The following is a 15,949-nucleotide window of genomic DNA, read 5'->3' as shown; positions in this document are numbered from 1 at the left end:
GAATGGCAGACATGGAGCTGGAATTCTGGGAAATGTAGGTGAAACCCAATCAGGGGATCAAATGGCCCATAAACAGCAGAGTCATGCGTCTGTTCTTTCTCGAAGGCTAATGTAGTCCCAGAGGCTCTGCACAAACGCATTACTAATAAGCTGTAAGTTCCATATTATTTATTTATTCTGCTTATCAGCCAGTGAGAACAGAGAGGAGGAGAGAGAGGGAAATCACTGTTGTGATGAAGTATGGTGCATGGAAGTGCAGTACAGTGAATACCATTTCCTTTAACTGTCACTATACTAAGGAAACTGCTAGATTTAAGAAACAATTGCACTTGAGTTTATTGCTCTCTTTCATAAGTTTAATACACAAACATGTTTAAACTAGGGCTGTCAAAAGATTAATCGCGATTAATCGCATCCAAAATAAAAGTTTGTGTTTACATAATATATGTGTGTGTACTGTGTATAATTACATTTGTATATATAAATACACACACATGCTTGTATATATTTAAGATTAATGAGGATAGGAGCAGGCTTCACTCAATTTTAATAATACACTTTTTAGAGTGCTGGCCTAAAAATATAATACATAAGAAAAGGGCAGAGGCCGCACTATGCATAAACGTTTTTTATTCGTTGCACAAACGCGTTTCGGCGTGTGCCTTCTTCAGTGTGCCCACTGAAGAAGGCACACGCCGAAACGCGTTTGTGCAACGAATAAAAAACGTTTATGCATAGTGCGGCCTCTGTCCTATTCTTATGTATATATTTAAGAAAAATGTGTAATTTATATATAAAAATTTAATATTTATATATAACATAAATTATATATAAATATATACAGTATATGTATGCAAATATTTCTTAAATGTATACATGCATGTGTGTGTATTTATATATACAAAATAATTATACACAGTACACACACATATATTATGTAAACACAAACTTTTATTTTGGATGCAATTAATCACGATTAATCTTTTGACAGCCCTAGTTTAAACATATCCACCCTAAACTAAACAACATATCTGTAATGGCATATTTGGGGGTTTCTTAAAGGCACACTATGTAATATTTGGCTGCTAGTGGTCACTTATTCAAAACAAAGGTGTAGCTTGATTACGGCTCGAGAGCAGTGGAGCTTTTATTATGCCGCAGAAGACCTCTTCTGTTTCTTCCGGTCATATATGTTGGGCAACAGTTTAGATACATACATTTGAGTGTGTTGAAAGTTATGTTATAATGCTACTCTGTGCGTTCGTTACTGCTTCTACTATGAGACACTTGTTACACACTGCAGTGAGCTAGAACAATATTAGGTATGGTAAAACATGGTACTCACGGTAAATCAAGAAAATGAGATTTAAACAATAAGACTAACTGTATTAAGCTCAATAACAATGATTCGTTTTCTGTCAATGAATGTAATCAAACAGTTGCTCACCTGTCTAATAAAACACATTATATTAAGGCGTCTTTGGTGTTTCCATGGTTTCTACAGAATAAAACTGGAAATTGAGGGTAACGCGGATATAATGTCATTGATAGGCGACGCAGGGTATCCTGGTTAAAATAGCTTATTTCTCTAGATTTAAACATTCTTGAAAACATTTGGAATAATGTAAGTACACAAGTCAACAAAATATATAACATTGCTCTAGTGGTTTTTAATCCAAAAATCTTACATATTGTGCCTTTAAGGGCTCTTTTGGCCCAATGGACCGGTACCCCTGGTACATTAAAAAAAGTGGCCAGAGTTGATGAAACACTCACTTATAGACACAGTAAAAAAAAAAAAAAATCACAATGCAGAATCATGTGTAATTTTCCCTTACCTCCTCCTTATCTGCATCCTCGTCCACCTCAAACACGTGACTCGCTAGCTTCTCTGGCCGAGGAACTTTACTGAAAAAAAAAAAAAAAGTTACATTCACATTTTCTGCCTGTGCAAAAGTCACCACCACAGCGATAGAGTATTGAGGGTGGTTGCCATAGTGTTGCTAACGTTTGCTAAATGACTTATATTAAGTGTCTTTAACTACTATGTATTAACATTAAAATTAATAATTTGATACAATGCACTTATTGTGTACACAAAATGTTTTAACATTGTACTTATATTTTTTTAAAAATACCTGCATGTTATTGCAGCTGTAATTAATTTCTGTAATTACATGTATAATTACACAGTTGACCCTTCCCTTACAGTACATCTTAACCGACCCTTAAACCTATACCACCACCAAGCCTGTCCATAACCTTACCCGTATCCCACCTCAATAGCAGCAAAAGTGTTTTGCAATACAATATGAACACAATAAGTACTTATTTTTTGAAGTTAGTACATAGTAGTTAGACACTTAATATAAAGTGTGACCATGTTTTTTAACGTGTCGCAATGTGGTTGCTTGGTGAAAAAATCTCAACAAGCTAAACGATTTGAGTCATCATTCATGACTATACCACATACTGGACATTTGACAAAAAGGTTTAGCACTTATAACTCAAGGACACAGTTGCTCTTATCCTTCACACAGTTGATGCAGAATGTGCACATGTGCATGTGTGTTCAAGCAAACTGCATTAGCAGAATTATCATGAAGGCATGAGATCGTGATGATGATGATGATGTTTAAGCTTCACAAACACAGCACACATTATCTCCGTCTCTTCCATCACCATCATCCCTCCTGCTTCCTCTGCGACCTTTTGCCAAATGCCAGACACTGGCTGGCTCCTGATCTCCACAATGTGATTTGCCAGTTATGGACCGTTATAACAATTGTTCTATCTGTTACGTTAGAACAGGAAGTGACATCAGTGGATAACACACTTGTCTGGCGTTTGGTTGCTGCCTTGTCCTGAAACAGGTAGAGTATTTATGTGCTGAATGACAAAAAGAAAGAGAAAGAGAAAGTAAAAGTGAGGAGGAAATAGGAAAAGAGCTGCTGATGGGTTGTTGTTGTGTGAAGAACGGCACTTTCCAGATTTAGCTCAGGACGAGACCTCGCTGTCAACACTGGGGCAGGACAGGACGAGGACTCTGATAAAAATGAGTGTGTAAAACAGCATCTCTCCCTCTTTCACAAACACAAATGATGACTCATTGGCTCTCTTCCAAAAACGAGTGAGCTGCCTTGCTGTCGACTTTAAGCACTGGCAGTTGTCCTCTAAATAGTGGTTGACCTGTAGGTTTTCTATAGGCCGATGCCGATGTCCTAAACTGGAGGGTGGCTGATGGCTGATAAAATGGCGGAAATATAACACTATTTATTCTAAACATAGCAAATAACACATGCAGAGCAGTTGTAAGTAAAATGTAATAATAACAATTTGAACTTGAATTATCTGTAAAATAAAAAAAAAGCTTGTCGCAAAGCATTATGCATGTTTTAGAAAGATTCATACCTGTAAAAAGCTGAATTTTTGGACTGGAAAACCCTAGTGTTCTTACTTGAGATTATTTTAAAAGGATTTAGAAATCTATATATAAAAAAACTGGGGTGTATATAGAAAGTTGATGCGCTTTTTTTTCAGAATGATATTTTGGAATGTATAAAACTACTTGTATGCAATTATTATTTCATAAGGAAAATACCATAAACCATATACATAAGAAGAACTTTACAAACCAAATTACTTTATACATAAACCTTTTGGAAAAAGCTAAAAAGTGCTAGAAATGTAATGTTTTTAATAATGTATGTTGTTAATAATGTGACTAATACCTCTTATGGCACTGAATCATTTTTTTTTATGATGCCTACTTTTTAGAACAGCCTACACGTCGGGATATTGAATATAACACCTTAAAATCCTGCCTACAAAGGCAGCTAACAAGGTTTTCAGAACAGTGCCGTTACATAGATATGATGTTTCAATAAAGACCAGCTGTACTTCAAATAGCGATCTCTGTTACTTTCCACCTCTTTTCTTTTTCTTTAAATCAGTCTTATGGTCCTTACTTTGGAAGTTGGCGGAAGTCTCCAGAATAATCCTCGTATTTGTAGTTCACCACATGCCAGTCGGAGTTGTAGGTCTTGATGCACTAGAAAAAAATAAGAGAAAAAAAATAAAAACATGTCTGTGTCCTCTGGCATATGGAAAGCAAATAAACACATACCAGCACGCATGCACACACACACGTAAAGACCCTAAATCCCCAAAAAGCTAATACTTTTCCCATAATCTAATAAGTATCATGTTTTCCATAGCAATCTGTGGCAACAGCTTTTTAGAAAATAATTTCCTCACTGGGCGGCACTGCCTGTATCCCTGTACTAATCACTGGTAAAGCTGTCACCACACCGCACCATAAACAGACACTAATATATCCTCAGGGCATTACATTACAGAAGATTCAACTCTATTTGCTTTGTTGGCGAGGCAATCATTTAGTCCTCAGCAGTTCTTAAAGGGATAAGATGAAACTAAAAGCCTCTAAAACCCAAAACGGCTTTCTCACTCTTATTTTAAATCCAATTAATGCAGAGAAAGAGGAAGTGAGTGAGAGAGTAGATGAGTTGACAAAGTAAATTTAAGACCATTCGGAACTACAGGAAGCATTCAAGTGTTGATTCTAAACTAAACGTCTCTGTACTACATCTGTAACTTTTCTTTTTCCTTTAGGGTAAAATAAAAATATAGATACATATAATAATAAAAATAGATAAACTGTAAATAAGAACAAGGTTTTTTATATTATCTAGACAAAAGGTGAGTGATACCCATGCAGGGTTTTCGAGTATTGTTGTGCGGTTGATAGGGTGTTCTTGGCGTAATAGGATGTTTTTTCCCCATTTTATTGCTGGCCAGGCAAATCTGAGTCATCATTTATGTTCATACTGTTGCACCAGTGGCGTAGACAGAATTTTATTTTTGGGGGGTCCCATCTTAAAATGAGGGGGCCGCAATATATTACACACAATTCAATGTAATGTACAAATGGGACAAGTAATGTTTAATATTACTAGAGCAATAATAATAGTGATGCTTGACTATAATTTGGTATATTTAAGCTGTTGTTTTTTATACTAAAACAAAAAGCATTGAGACAACTAAACCACCAGCACTGACTTATTTCATTACAAAACAAAACTGATTAAAAAAAAAAAGTTATTGGGTAGATCTGTGGATCAGATTTAGTTACAACTCTTACAAAACAAAATGACAAATGTTTACTCAGTGTTTCAATTAAACATATTTTATGTCTTCAAGAACATGTTTGCAAGTTTACCACAGCAATCCTACAGAATGATTGTTGTTTGGAGTGTACAGAGGACATGTGCGCTTGACTAATGGTCGAGGCAGATGTTTTGATTTGTGAAAAGCTGGAAAACTGCCTGGCTCTGGCCCAGCTGCCCTTGATGATGTCACTGAGCTCTTTAGTGGGAGGAAGTATCATTTTACGCTCTTTGCTGTCGACGCCCAGCGCCTGTGATATCCACACAAACCTAGCCTTGACCCAGACCTCACACACAAGTACGGTTTTTCTAACACAAATGCATATAGAAGAATTATTGAAGATGCATAATAAATTGGCTTGAGGAACCTCTCGGAATCTGTTTTGTCCTGTTTCACCATTTTATTCAATGACAATTCCTATTCTATTAACCTTATTTCGCAATACAGAAGTAAGCTATTTTCTGTGAATGTGCGAGATTTTCAATTCAAATGGGTAAATAACTTAAAGAATAATAAAGTGCGCTACAACCCAGTGTTTATAATTACAATACATTGAAATATTATGATAAGAAATACTAGTTTGCAATATCAAGCAACAAATGGCCGCACCAGCTCTTAAGTTATAAGGTGGATAAATCTCTCTGGCTTTAGTTGTATCTAAAGCCTTTGTCCTTCCAATATGATTATTAATAGCCTAAGGTAAAGATTTTGTGCATTGCATATGAGGGCTTATGGCAGTGGTTCCCAATTCAGGTCCCGGGCCGGATCAAATCATCACCTTGTGTGCTCCATGAACTGAGCTCCATTCCGATTGACAGGGTCTCTACATAGTGTTCACTGCTCCCTATGACCAGATTTGGGAACCACTGGCTTAAAGCAAGACACCACATGTGAATATGTAAAAAACAAAAGAGACAGATATCAGATTAACAGATATCACATTAACAGATATCACCAAACTTCCCCATTGATTGATTGCATTAAGAAATGCAAAAAAAATTTGTATTAAAAGTGTTCAAAATATGCAAATGAGGCATTATCTAAATACATACAGTATGCACTCATTTGCATACATTTCCAGAACAGAAACCTGAACATTAAATAAAACATTTTGTTGACATTAAAGAGTCAAAGCTTTTACAGAGGGGTTTTTATTTACATACAAAGTTCTGTCATGAAACTCTAGATGGCGCAGGCTGATTGGTCCTTAACTCAATCTGCTTGCAATCACATCATTCTCTATAGGGCACAGCTGATTGGTTCCTGCTGTATCAGTAGCCAATAACCTCGCTGCTCAACCTTTAAATACTGGTCAGCCTTTTCTGTAGCAGTTTCAGCATGCTTTCAGAAACCCTCCTCCTCCCCCAGCTCCACCTGTTTAGATCTGCTACGGGTAATTCATGTATGCTATATTGTGCATCAGCAGTCTTACTTGCTCACAGCAGCGTGCTGTGAATGTATTTGCACTTTGCAGTGGCAAATCCTGTATTTGCTCTGCAGCAGCGTAGCAGATCTATTCTGTCAAGACTAAACATATCAATACTGTCATATCCATTACCATGCCAAACACTCTGAGATGTGTCATGGCAGAACTCTATTTATCACTCAGCCAGAAGAAAATATAAATGTTCATGTTTTTAGGAATGTAGTATAAAATCAGTCAAATTATATATGAATAACCCCTCTGTAAATAAACATGAGAATATGGAAGGGAATAAAACTAAAGTTTGGCCTATGTAAGTGCTAAGTGGAGATTTCTAGCTTGCGTACACAAGAAAAAACTAAAATTGAGAAAATGGCCTTTAAATATATATTTTGTAAATGAAACGGTAATAAAGTATATTTTAGATGTTTTCTTTCCACTAGTCTGAAACAACACATTATGGAACGCCAAATAGCCCAAAATCTCAAAATTGACCAGTGCTGTTTTTGCCTGTAGTGTCTTGCCTTAAACTTCTATTCAGGTTAACCAGACACTAAATGCACTTAAATAGTTCAATTAAGTCATGATTATTCTTAGAAGATAAAACATGTCTCCTTTAATGTAAATTATGCTTAGCATTAGGCTTAGATTCCACCTTATTTTCAAAGCTCAGCGCTATTTTCCTAACACAACTGACTTTGAACTATTCCCGCCTGTAGAAAGCAAGATGTTTGTGCATTTTTGATCTTGACAGCAGTATTTCATCAAACGATGATCAACTGCAAGAGAAGAGAACCGTAACCGGGCATATGTCCAGACACGTGGTCAAGTGCATGTTTAAGAGATGATTCAGGTTCATTGGGTTATGAAGTCTCAGTAAAGTGTAAAGTGATTGTGGTATTCTAATGCATCCTCCCAGAACTCACCTTTGAACAGTGGAATGTAAGTAGCAGCATACAAATAGCGTTTAACTACGTTTTGGGAGGGTTTGCAACATGATTTGTATAATTCCTTAATTGCGCTAAAACAATACAGTCAATGTGCAAATAAACAACGCTTTCAGAATGCAATTGATTAATTCATCCTCTTATTTTGCTCTGATGTATGAGTTTATGTTGAGCTCTTACCTCCTGGACTAGCAGGCTGCTGGCTCTCTTTTCTGCCCCATCTGGAACTGAAGAGTACAGTGTTCTGCCCTGACGCTTCAAAATGGAGATCTATGCAGAAACATGTGCAAACGTTTTCAGATATTAAATAAAGACAAGCACATGGACACGCATAAAGAAAGATCTGTCAATGTAAATCTGTCCATTTCTTGCAGCAATACAATTAATCATGTTGGACTACAAACAAAAGAGAGGTTTTAATCTTAACAATGGACTTAGAGGATTTTGGCAAAATGAAAAAAGTTAAACGACCTTCATTTATAAAAAAAAAAAAAAACATTGCTTCCGTGTTTATACCTATTTTGTTCAGTTTGTCTAAAAGCAAATAATCCTCCGCCACAGAAAAAACACAAAAAGTGTTTAAATAGGAGTTTCGCTTAACACCAGGAATATTGATGTGCACAACACATACTGGCTAGCTTTACGGACTGCAGAAATTATAGTAGTTTTTATACAGTTTTCTGGGGTTTTTTTTGTTTTTGTTTTTTTTGGGGGGGGGGGGGGGGTTGTTAGTACATAACAGAAAATTTAACGCAGATTTTAAAAAGACATCACAATAAACATAGTGTTTATTTATACAAAATAAACTAAACTAAACGGTGATGAACAAAATGTGAAAATTCTACTTTCTGTGACACAGTGTTTCAGTAAAATAAATGTGACTAACAGACACTTATAACAAACATAACAAAAGTGTTACAGGGAAACCAATCTCAGCACAAGGCAGTCAAAACAGAGTTGAAAAATTCACACACATAACATCCACAAATGACAACACCAGACACAGAACATGAAACACTGGGGTATAAATACATAAGATAACGACAGGCTAACTAGGAAGAGGTGGGGGTAATCAATCACTATGGCAACATACAAGGGTAAAGTAAAGCAGGAAATAAAAAAAACTGGACGTGAACACTGGGAACGATGGGAAGAGACAATACACTTCAAAATAAAAGTTCAAATAGCAAAAACAAGAAACACAAAACCAGGGAACATATAAAACTTTTTTACTATAGCTTACTAGCTTACTATTTACTATATTTTTCTTTAATACAGAAATTAAGTTGTAAAAAGCCTATCAATTATTGTATTGACTTACATTAAGTAACACTTTAGCTTCTGTCTGAGATTCATAATGAATTTCTTGATTTTTACAGAAATACAGTTTTTGTATTGTTTTGTGTTTTTGAATGATTAGTATTAAATCAAAATTTAAGATTTGAACCAAACCATAAATATAATTTGAGAAAAACCAATCAATTTGGCTGTAACATTTTTTGTTGGTCAAAAATATAATTTTTGTGTGGACATGGACTGTTCTCTTTCATAGGTTCACTCAACGCTGTGTAGCTTTAAGACACAGGGGGAACGCCCTCTGGGTGTGCCGATTGTCTGTAGCCCTTATAGAATCACGCCAATTCATTGGCTGATGGCACGGGCGCCGCCCCGACGCTCTTACGTCGTCACATTATACAGGTGTCCGCCAACTGCTCCTCAGATTTCTCTGCCTTCACGAAGCGGCCATTTCATGCCCTTCGCTTTCGGTTTTTCTGAGCCCGAAAGTTCGGATTACAACTGCTTTCGTCGTCTTCTGCACTTCAGCGACTGGAATAAGTGGAAGCAAGATGTTTGTGCATTTTTGATCTTGACAGCAGTATTTCATCAAACGATAATCAACTGCAAGAGAAGAGAACCGTAACTGGGCATATGTCCAGACACGTGGTCAAGTGCATGTTTAAGAGATGATTCAGGTTCATACAACTGCTTTTGTTGTCTTCTGCACTTCAGCGACTGGAATAAGTGGAACTCTGTTCTCCTTACGGTGAAGTCCAATGGAATATCGTCGTTGCTCTCCGCCATGTGCTCGCTTCATTGCGAGGGACGACCCTCACAGTAAGTGCGTTAAGTGTTTGGGTTTTCCGCATGCGAGTGAGGCTGTTTTAGGATCGTCTAAATGCAAATTCTGTGACAATCTGCTTCTCAAAACCCTCCGCTCTAGGCTCGCGGTTTTTAAGAAGGAGTCATTCGTTTCCCCCCGTCATGCTCCCGAGACCGCCGAGGCCTCTTGAGGATCCGCGACCTGGGGTTCGGATGTGGAGTTCGAGGATGTAGAGTATGAGCAGACGGGCCTCGCCCTTTCTCTCCCTCCCTCTCCCGAGCACACACGTGGCATGCCAGTCGAGTTCGCGCATGATTATTTATGCCCCAGCCCGGGGGCACGCGAGACGGTTTCTTTCGGGCTGGAAGATGTAATTTATACTGCAGCTTCCGACTCCGAGGATTTCGGGCTGGAAGATGTAATTTATACTGCAGCTTCCGACTCCGAGGATTTCGGGCCTGCTTTAACTGATGACGTTATCCCGCCTAGCGGCCAGGAAACGCGGCCTACTGCGGCTTACACTGAGCTTATGGACGTGCTTTCGCGCGCTACGGAGAAGCTCGCTATCGACTGGCCTGAGTTTGGATCTCGACATGACTCCAGGTTCCCAAATTTTATCTGCTTGAATCAGTCGTGTGAGTTATCCGGTCATTGTACTAGTTACGGCAGCGTATTAGCTTGGCGAGTTTGGTATTTTGTTCCCACTTCGTCTTAAAGCTACGCAGCGTTGAGTGAACGTCTCTGGTTACTGATGTAACCTATGTTCTCTGAATAGGGAACGAGACGCTGCGTTCGCTGCCAAGCTCCTCGCGTTGCCGACAAGCTTCTTTTTCGGCAGAGAAATCTGAGGAGCAGATGGCGCGCGCGCCTGTATAATGTGACGACGTAAGAGCGTCCGGGCGGCGCCCGCGCCATCAGCCAATGAATTGGTGTGATTCTATAAGGGCTTCAGACAATCGGCACACCAAGAGGGCGTTCCCACTGCGTCTTAAAGCCACGCAGCATCTCGTTCCCTATTCAGAGAACATAGGTTACATCAGTAACCAGAGACGATTTAAAATAACTAGCATATATACAGTTGGAGTTCCGGTCATGTCTCTGGCTTTATCATTATACAGAGGCTTATATGTGTCTTTCTAGGACACGTCGTCTCAGTCTGCATTCATATTCCAGCAAACATGTGATTGCCTTTGTGTTCATAGAGCCTGAGGCCTGATGTGAAACCAACATTGAAGATGAAGCTATATTGCCCATAGCTGTACAGCCATAGGTTTTACATGAAGCTCTGCATTCATTATAACCAGCTTCTACGCTTGTGGTGCCTCTAATATGAACTGGAAAAACATAAATAATCAAACTATGCTTTCAATGTATCATAATATTGGTTACTATTATTAACCATATTCATAAACACTGCATTGTATGGCAGTGTGAGTGTGTGTGTGTGTTACGCGTTGTTGTTTCTGGCAGTGGAGCCACAGGCTTCATCTAAGGCCAAAAATGTACAGACGGCCGGGAACTATTAAACTCTGGTGTATGCGGTATAATTTGGAAAGAGCAACAAGTTAATGTATAAAATATAATGTAAAACATTTTGTAATTAAAAAAATACTAACGATTTTTACTTAGGGGTGGTGGTAATGATCACCAAAAGAAAAATGGTTTAATAAAAATGCAGAGAAGTTTGTGCGCGTGTTAGGTTTATGCTTTAGGTTGAATGTGACCACATATACTGTATGTCATATACAAATAAATTGAATGCCAGTCATAACATAGGATGCTTCTGCTTTGGCTTCACAAAACTATTAGATTTTGGATTTGAGATTAGGTTTATAATTTATAATTAGATTTATGGTCTAATTTTGTAACACTAATCTTAAAATTGAATTATAATTGTTTGGTTTCAGCTAGCTGCATGGGTAGTTGTTTGCAGAACACAGTTTTTTATGTTCCCCACAAGCCTAATACCATAACAATGATCTCTCACATACACACCCATTTCTAAAGGAAAACAAGTAGATGTTTCCATTCAGAGAAGCAGCTTGAAAAATCCCCTGAGACAATGCTACTGTAATGCTATTTGAGGCTTGAATTATGATTGTGATGGAAAGTAGGCCCTCGTGAACACAGAAAGAACAGAGATGTATGACTAATGAGAAAACAAACTCAAGACACACCACTGAGAGACTGCGAAATCTAACATCTGCACAGGTTACTCATCACTTAGCTCTCAGAATGCTGAAAAATAACATTTCAGAGGAAATCACAGCATTTCAGATAAGAGGAGAACAAAAAATACTGACAGAAATGAAACTTTACATGAGTCTCTAGCAGGGAAAAATGGAAAGAAGAAGAATTTAGGAATGGATACTGATGGGAGAGCAGATGCTCTGAGAGCTGGATGTGTACAGTAGATAAACAGACGTTCTTACCTGAAAGTCATCAATAGGAAACTGCAGCATGTCTCTGAGGACATCACTGAGGATCTGAGTTTTCCTCTGGACAAGTACGCTCTCATAGTCCAACGGCTCGATCACTTTTGGTTTTACCTGGAGACAGACACGCAGAAGTTCAACAGGAGCAAATTAGATGGAAGAAATAAAATGTTCAAGACTTCAAATCAACATAATGAAATCAAGACTTTAAATAAACCATGAATGGCTATATCAATGACATGTTATTGGAAGGGTCATAATATTTGCGTTCGCTAAGTGACTGCAGATCCTCACACCGGTCGAGTGTGTTACCAGAAACATTCTGCTGAATTCAGTCAGGACATTAATAAAGTCTTTTCATTAATGGAGTCTTTTCATTAATGGAGACAATTTTCGAACATTTTCTCCTGATGTACACTTTCAAAGAGGGTTTACAGTACAAGTGTTTTCTTCGAGGAGGCAAGGGAGGTAATGTCTCCAAAACAATTATGAGAAAATAATCAACATCCATCTATTTATTCTCTTAACCACTTCTCCTTAGGGTAGAAGGAAAATTAGGAAAAATTATCAACAGTACAAAAATACACAAAGAATAGTAATAAGAGATCAAATAGTGTGTAAATCACTCATTTTTGTAAAATGACATAAAATTGAACCTGGAATTCATTAATGTAAATGAATCTCAAAAGATCAAGTTAAATTTGATGTATCACTACATCATCCCTTTAAGGCATTCTGTTTGTCATGTAAACTCTGGTGTATTATCCTCTGGTGTATAATCCTTTAATGTGATACGATACTTAATAAATGTGGTACAAAATCATGGTCAAAATACCATATACGTATGATGTGACAACATCAACAGGAAACAAAGGCAAACACAAATGTCTTTGTGAACATATACTCTGTTCTGTGTGTTTGTGAGTAAGAGAGAGTTGTGAATGAGTATTGTGTTGAACTGTACCAGGCAGTTCACACACTGCTTCCCATAATCCACGCTATGATCCGCGCCAACAGTCTACATCACCCAATAAAGACGGGTGAACAGGTCTCTGTTACAATGTCCATTGTGACATCATCGCTTCAGCACGGGACGGCAGAACTCTGATTCAGGCACTAACTGGCTAAGATATAAAGATGGAAACCTCTGGGGAGAAATATTTCCTGTCCAACACACACACACACACACACACACACACATACACAGTAAAACCACAGGATAAAAAAAAAAAGAAGATATTTATTCCTTGAATGAATTAACTTAAAAATTCTGCTGCAAACATTGGGATAAATCAGAGCATAATTTGTGACATTGTTGACAACATACCGGTAGCTGTTTTCATTCTTTTTTTTTAACTCTGCTGTCTACTTTTTCTGAGAAGGAAAAATCTGAGATTCCATCATTTAATCTCATGAACAGGAAATTTTCCATGTCATTGTAGAGTTTGGCTGAAAAGAATGTTCTCATTTTTGACTGATGGTTTTTCCCTGTTTTTAATGAATGTCACTTGATTGTCTACTGGTACTTTTTTTTATGTTCATTGCATTGTCTGCACATGAATATATTAAGACATCGCAATATTAAAAGTGTTTATTGTAAATCAAAGGCATATTGTGTTATGTGCTCACTTTATTGTTTGAACACACAGTTGTGGCAGACAGCTGTGTGCATGTGGCATGAAAGTGTGTGTGTGTGCGTGCGTGCGTGCGTGCGTGCATGCGTTTGTGTTTGTGTGTGCGTGTGTGTGTGTGTGTGGAGGATTTCTTGGCCGTAATCCATTTATCGCGTGCGTTGATGGGGACTCCCTGCTGAGGAATGCGCTGGAACTACGCAATTACGTTGCTTCCATAAATTCATATAAAGCACATTACAGAAGCCTGTTAAACATCACATCACATACATATCACAAACAATCTATCAGGTCTGTTCTACCAATCAGTCAACTCATAATCTCTAGTCAGGTGAACAATAGACATTTGTTTGATGCGTATTTACTGTACCCAAGACTAAAAATCTGAATGTGCTCTGTGAATTGTCATGTTTTCATCATTCAGAATGGAGTGTTTTAGTCTGACACTTTCTATGGCTTTAAAAAAGAATCAATATTCTGGCAACACAAGCAGCCAATGTGCCAGTCTGAATGCCAACCTCAATTCCCACAGGTCACTCAGCACAGCCAACACAAACACCTACTAATAAATACAATATGATACTAATTAGGAACTTGCCAAGGCTAGGCACGGACATTTAAACACCCGCACACTCTTTTACACACACACAGCATTTGGAAGAAGCTGATGCTTCTTTGTGAAGAACATCCTGACAAACTTCTGGCACACTCATTTGCACACACACATGTTTATGTGTGCAGGACTGCAGAAATGTGTTGTGTCAAATGTCAAGCTGGAACTGCAAAGGAAGAGGAGGGGAAAGGGAATCTCATTAAACTGTCTCCCTCCCTTCGGGCCGAAGGAGGATCTTAAGGTAGAAGCAGACGGCCCTCGCTGTTTAACTGGGCTGTAAATCCTTGCACTATTGCTCTGATTTGCCACAGACACATGAGCACACACTATTGTATATAGACACAGACAAACACACACAACTTCATTCTGCAAATCAATAAATCAGCAAAAGTTTTTGAAGCGATACTTTGCGAGCTGATCTGAGCAACAACTACAGGCCAGTAAAGAGGGAGTGCGGCACGCCAACACAGGTGCAACAACTCAAAAATCAAACCATAAGAAAACAACAGTGTGCATTAAGAAAATGAAGCTTTTTATACATTATTTTAATCAACTTAATAATTAAGTACATTTTCCTACCCAAATTCCCATCATCATACAGCAAAAAATTATTATTATGTGTTTATTATATTTATAAAATTACTAAATTTAAGCATTTAAACATGATGGTATCATTTATTTTTCCTAACACAGGTTTAAATAAAAGACATTGTATTACAGTATTTGTTGTTGTTTTTTTCCCTTTAGAATAATGGGAATTAATAACCAACTCTAAAATAAATTGTCAACGATACAGTATTTAATCAGAATACAGTCTGTTTTACAGTAATACGAATTTGGAGGGAAAATGTACATGTGCTTAATTAGAAATAATGCAAATAAATGAATAATGAAGATCTTAAATCATCTAACTTAACTTTCCTTATTTAAAATATAATTCCTTGATTTGTTTTTGTTTTGGGGGTGTCTTGTGATTTGGGGGTGAAATGTGACCTGGAATTCTGCAAAATTCGCTCTGTTCTAGTACAGTGTATTGTACAGTTGCATAGTCACTATGTTACAGTATGTCCTACGAAGTCTGACCAACTAGCAGTTAGTCAAGGGGTAATCAGTTTTACTTTTTAGATTCAGATTAGACCAATCTACTTATTTCTGTAACTGTAATAAAAAAGTTATGATCAGTAATAAAGGAAAATATTAAGATGACTAACTTCTAAAACTAGACTAACCGACCACAGATGTACTAGACTTAGATGTTCCTTGTGCTTTAAATGGTCACATACGAGACTTACCCCTACGGGCACTGCTGTTTCCCCCTCTACCTCCATCTCCCCCAGACTCCTGCCCTGCTGAGGTGTTTCACACACTGCATCTTTACGGGCGGCTCGTCCAGCCCTGCCCTGCATGATCCACAACACGCTCCCTCCAGAAAAACTGAGCTCAAATCAACTTCACTCGCAGAATAAAAAAAAAACAGGCTCTGTCTCACACAGGATTGAGAGGCAAACTAACACTAGAGCTCTGCAACAGCCTGAGGGTATTCTCCGTTCTCTGCTTCTCTCTCCCAGGCTGAGACTCTCTTTATGTTCTTCCACTCTTCTCTGTTTCTGAA

General features: G+C 37.8%; 1 protein-coding gene across 4 annotated transcripts in view; it reads right to left on the bottom strand.

Annotated features, from left to right (window-relative positions):
- The window catches only part of dock9b (dedicator of cytokinesis 9b), a 102,225-nt gene that overhangs the window by 43,699 nt on the left and 42,577 nt on the right, over positions 1-15,949 (bottom strand). For 3 of the 4 annotated variants that reach the window (XM_081381681.1, XM_081381680.1, XM_081381679.1), the window contains exons 2-5: positions 12,091-12,207; positions 7,738-7,827; positions 3,969-4,051; positions 1,839-1,908 (exon numbers count right to left, since the gene is read on the bottom strand). In XM_081381681.1, coding sequence (XP_081237807.1) covers positions 1,839-1,908; positions 3,969-4,051; positions 7,738-7,827; positions 12,091-12,207 — 360 coding nt within the window. Of the gene's footprint in view, positions 1-1,838; positions 1,909-3,968; positions 4,052-7,737; positions 7,828-12,090; positions 12,208-15,629; positions 15,884-15,949 lie in introns of those variants that run through there. The other variant, XM_081381682.1, reaches the window with a different exon arrangement.

This window comes from Scardinius erythrophthalmus (assembly GCF_964197995.2).
Source record: "Scardinius erythrophthalmus genome assembly, chromosome: 12".
Lineage (NCBI taxonomy): Eukaryota > Metazoa > Chordata > Actinopteri > Cypriniformes > Leuciscidae > Scardinius > Scardinius erythrophthalmus.
Note: the sequence above shows the minus strand (reverse complement) of the source record. Positions and strands in the feature narration are given on the sequence as shown.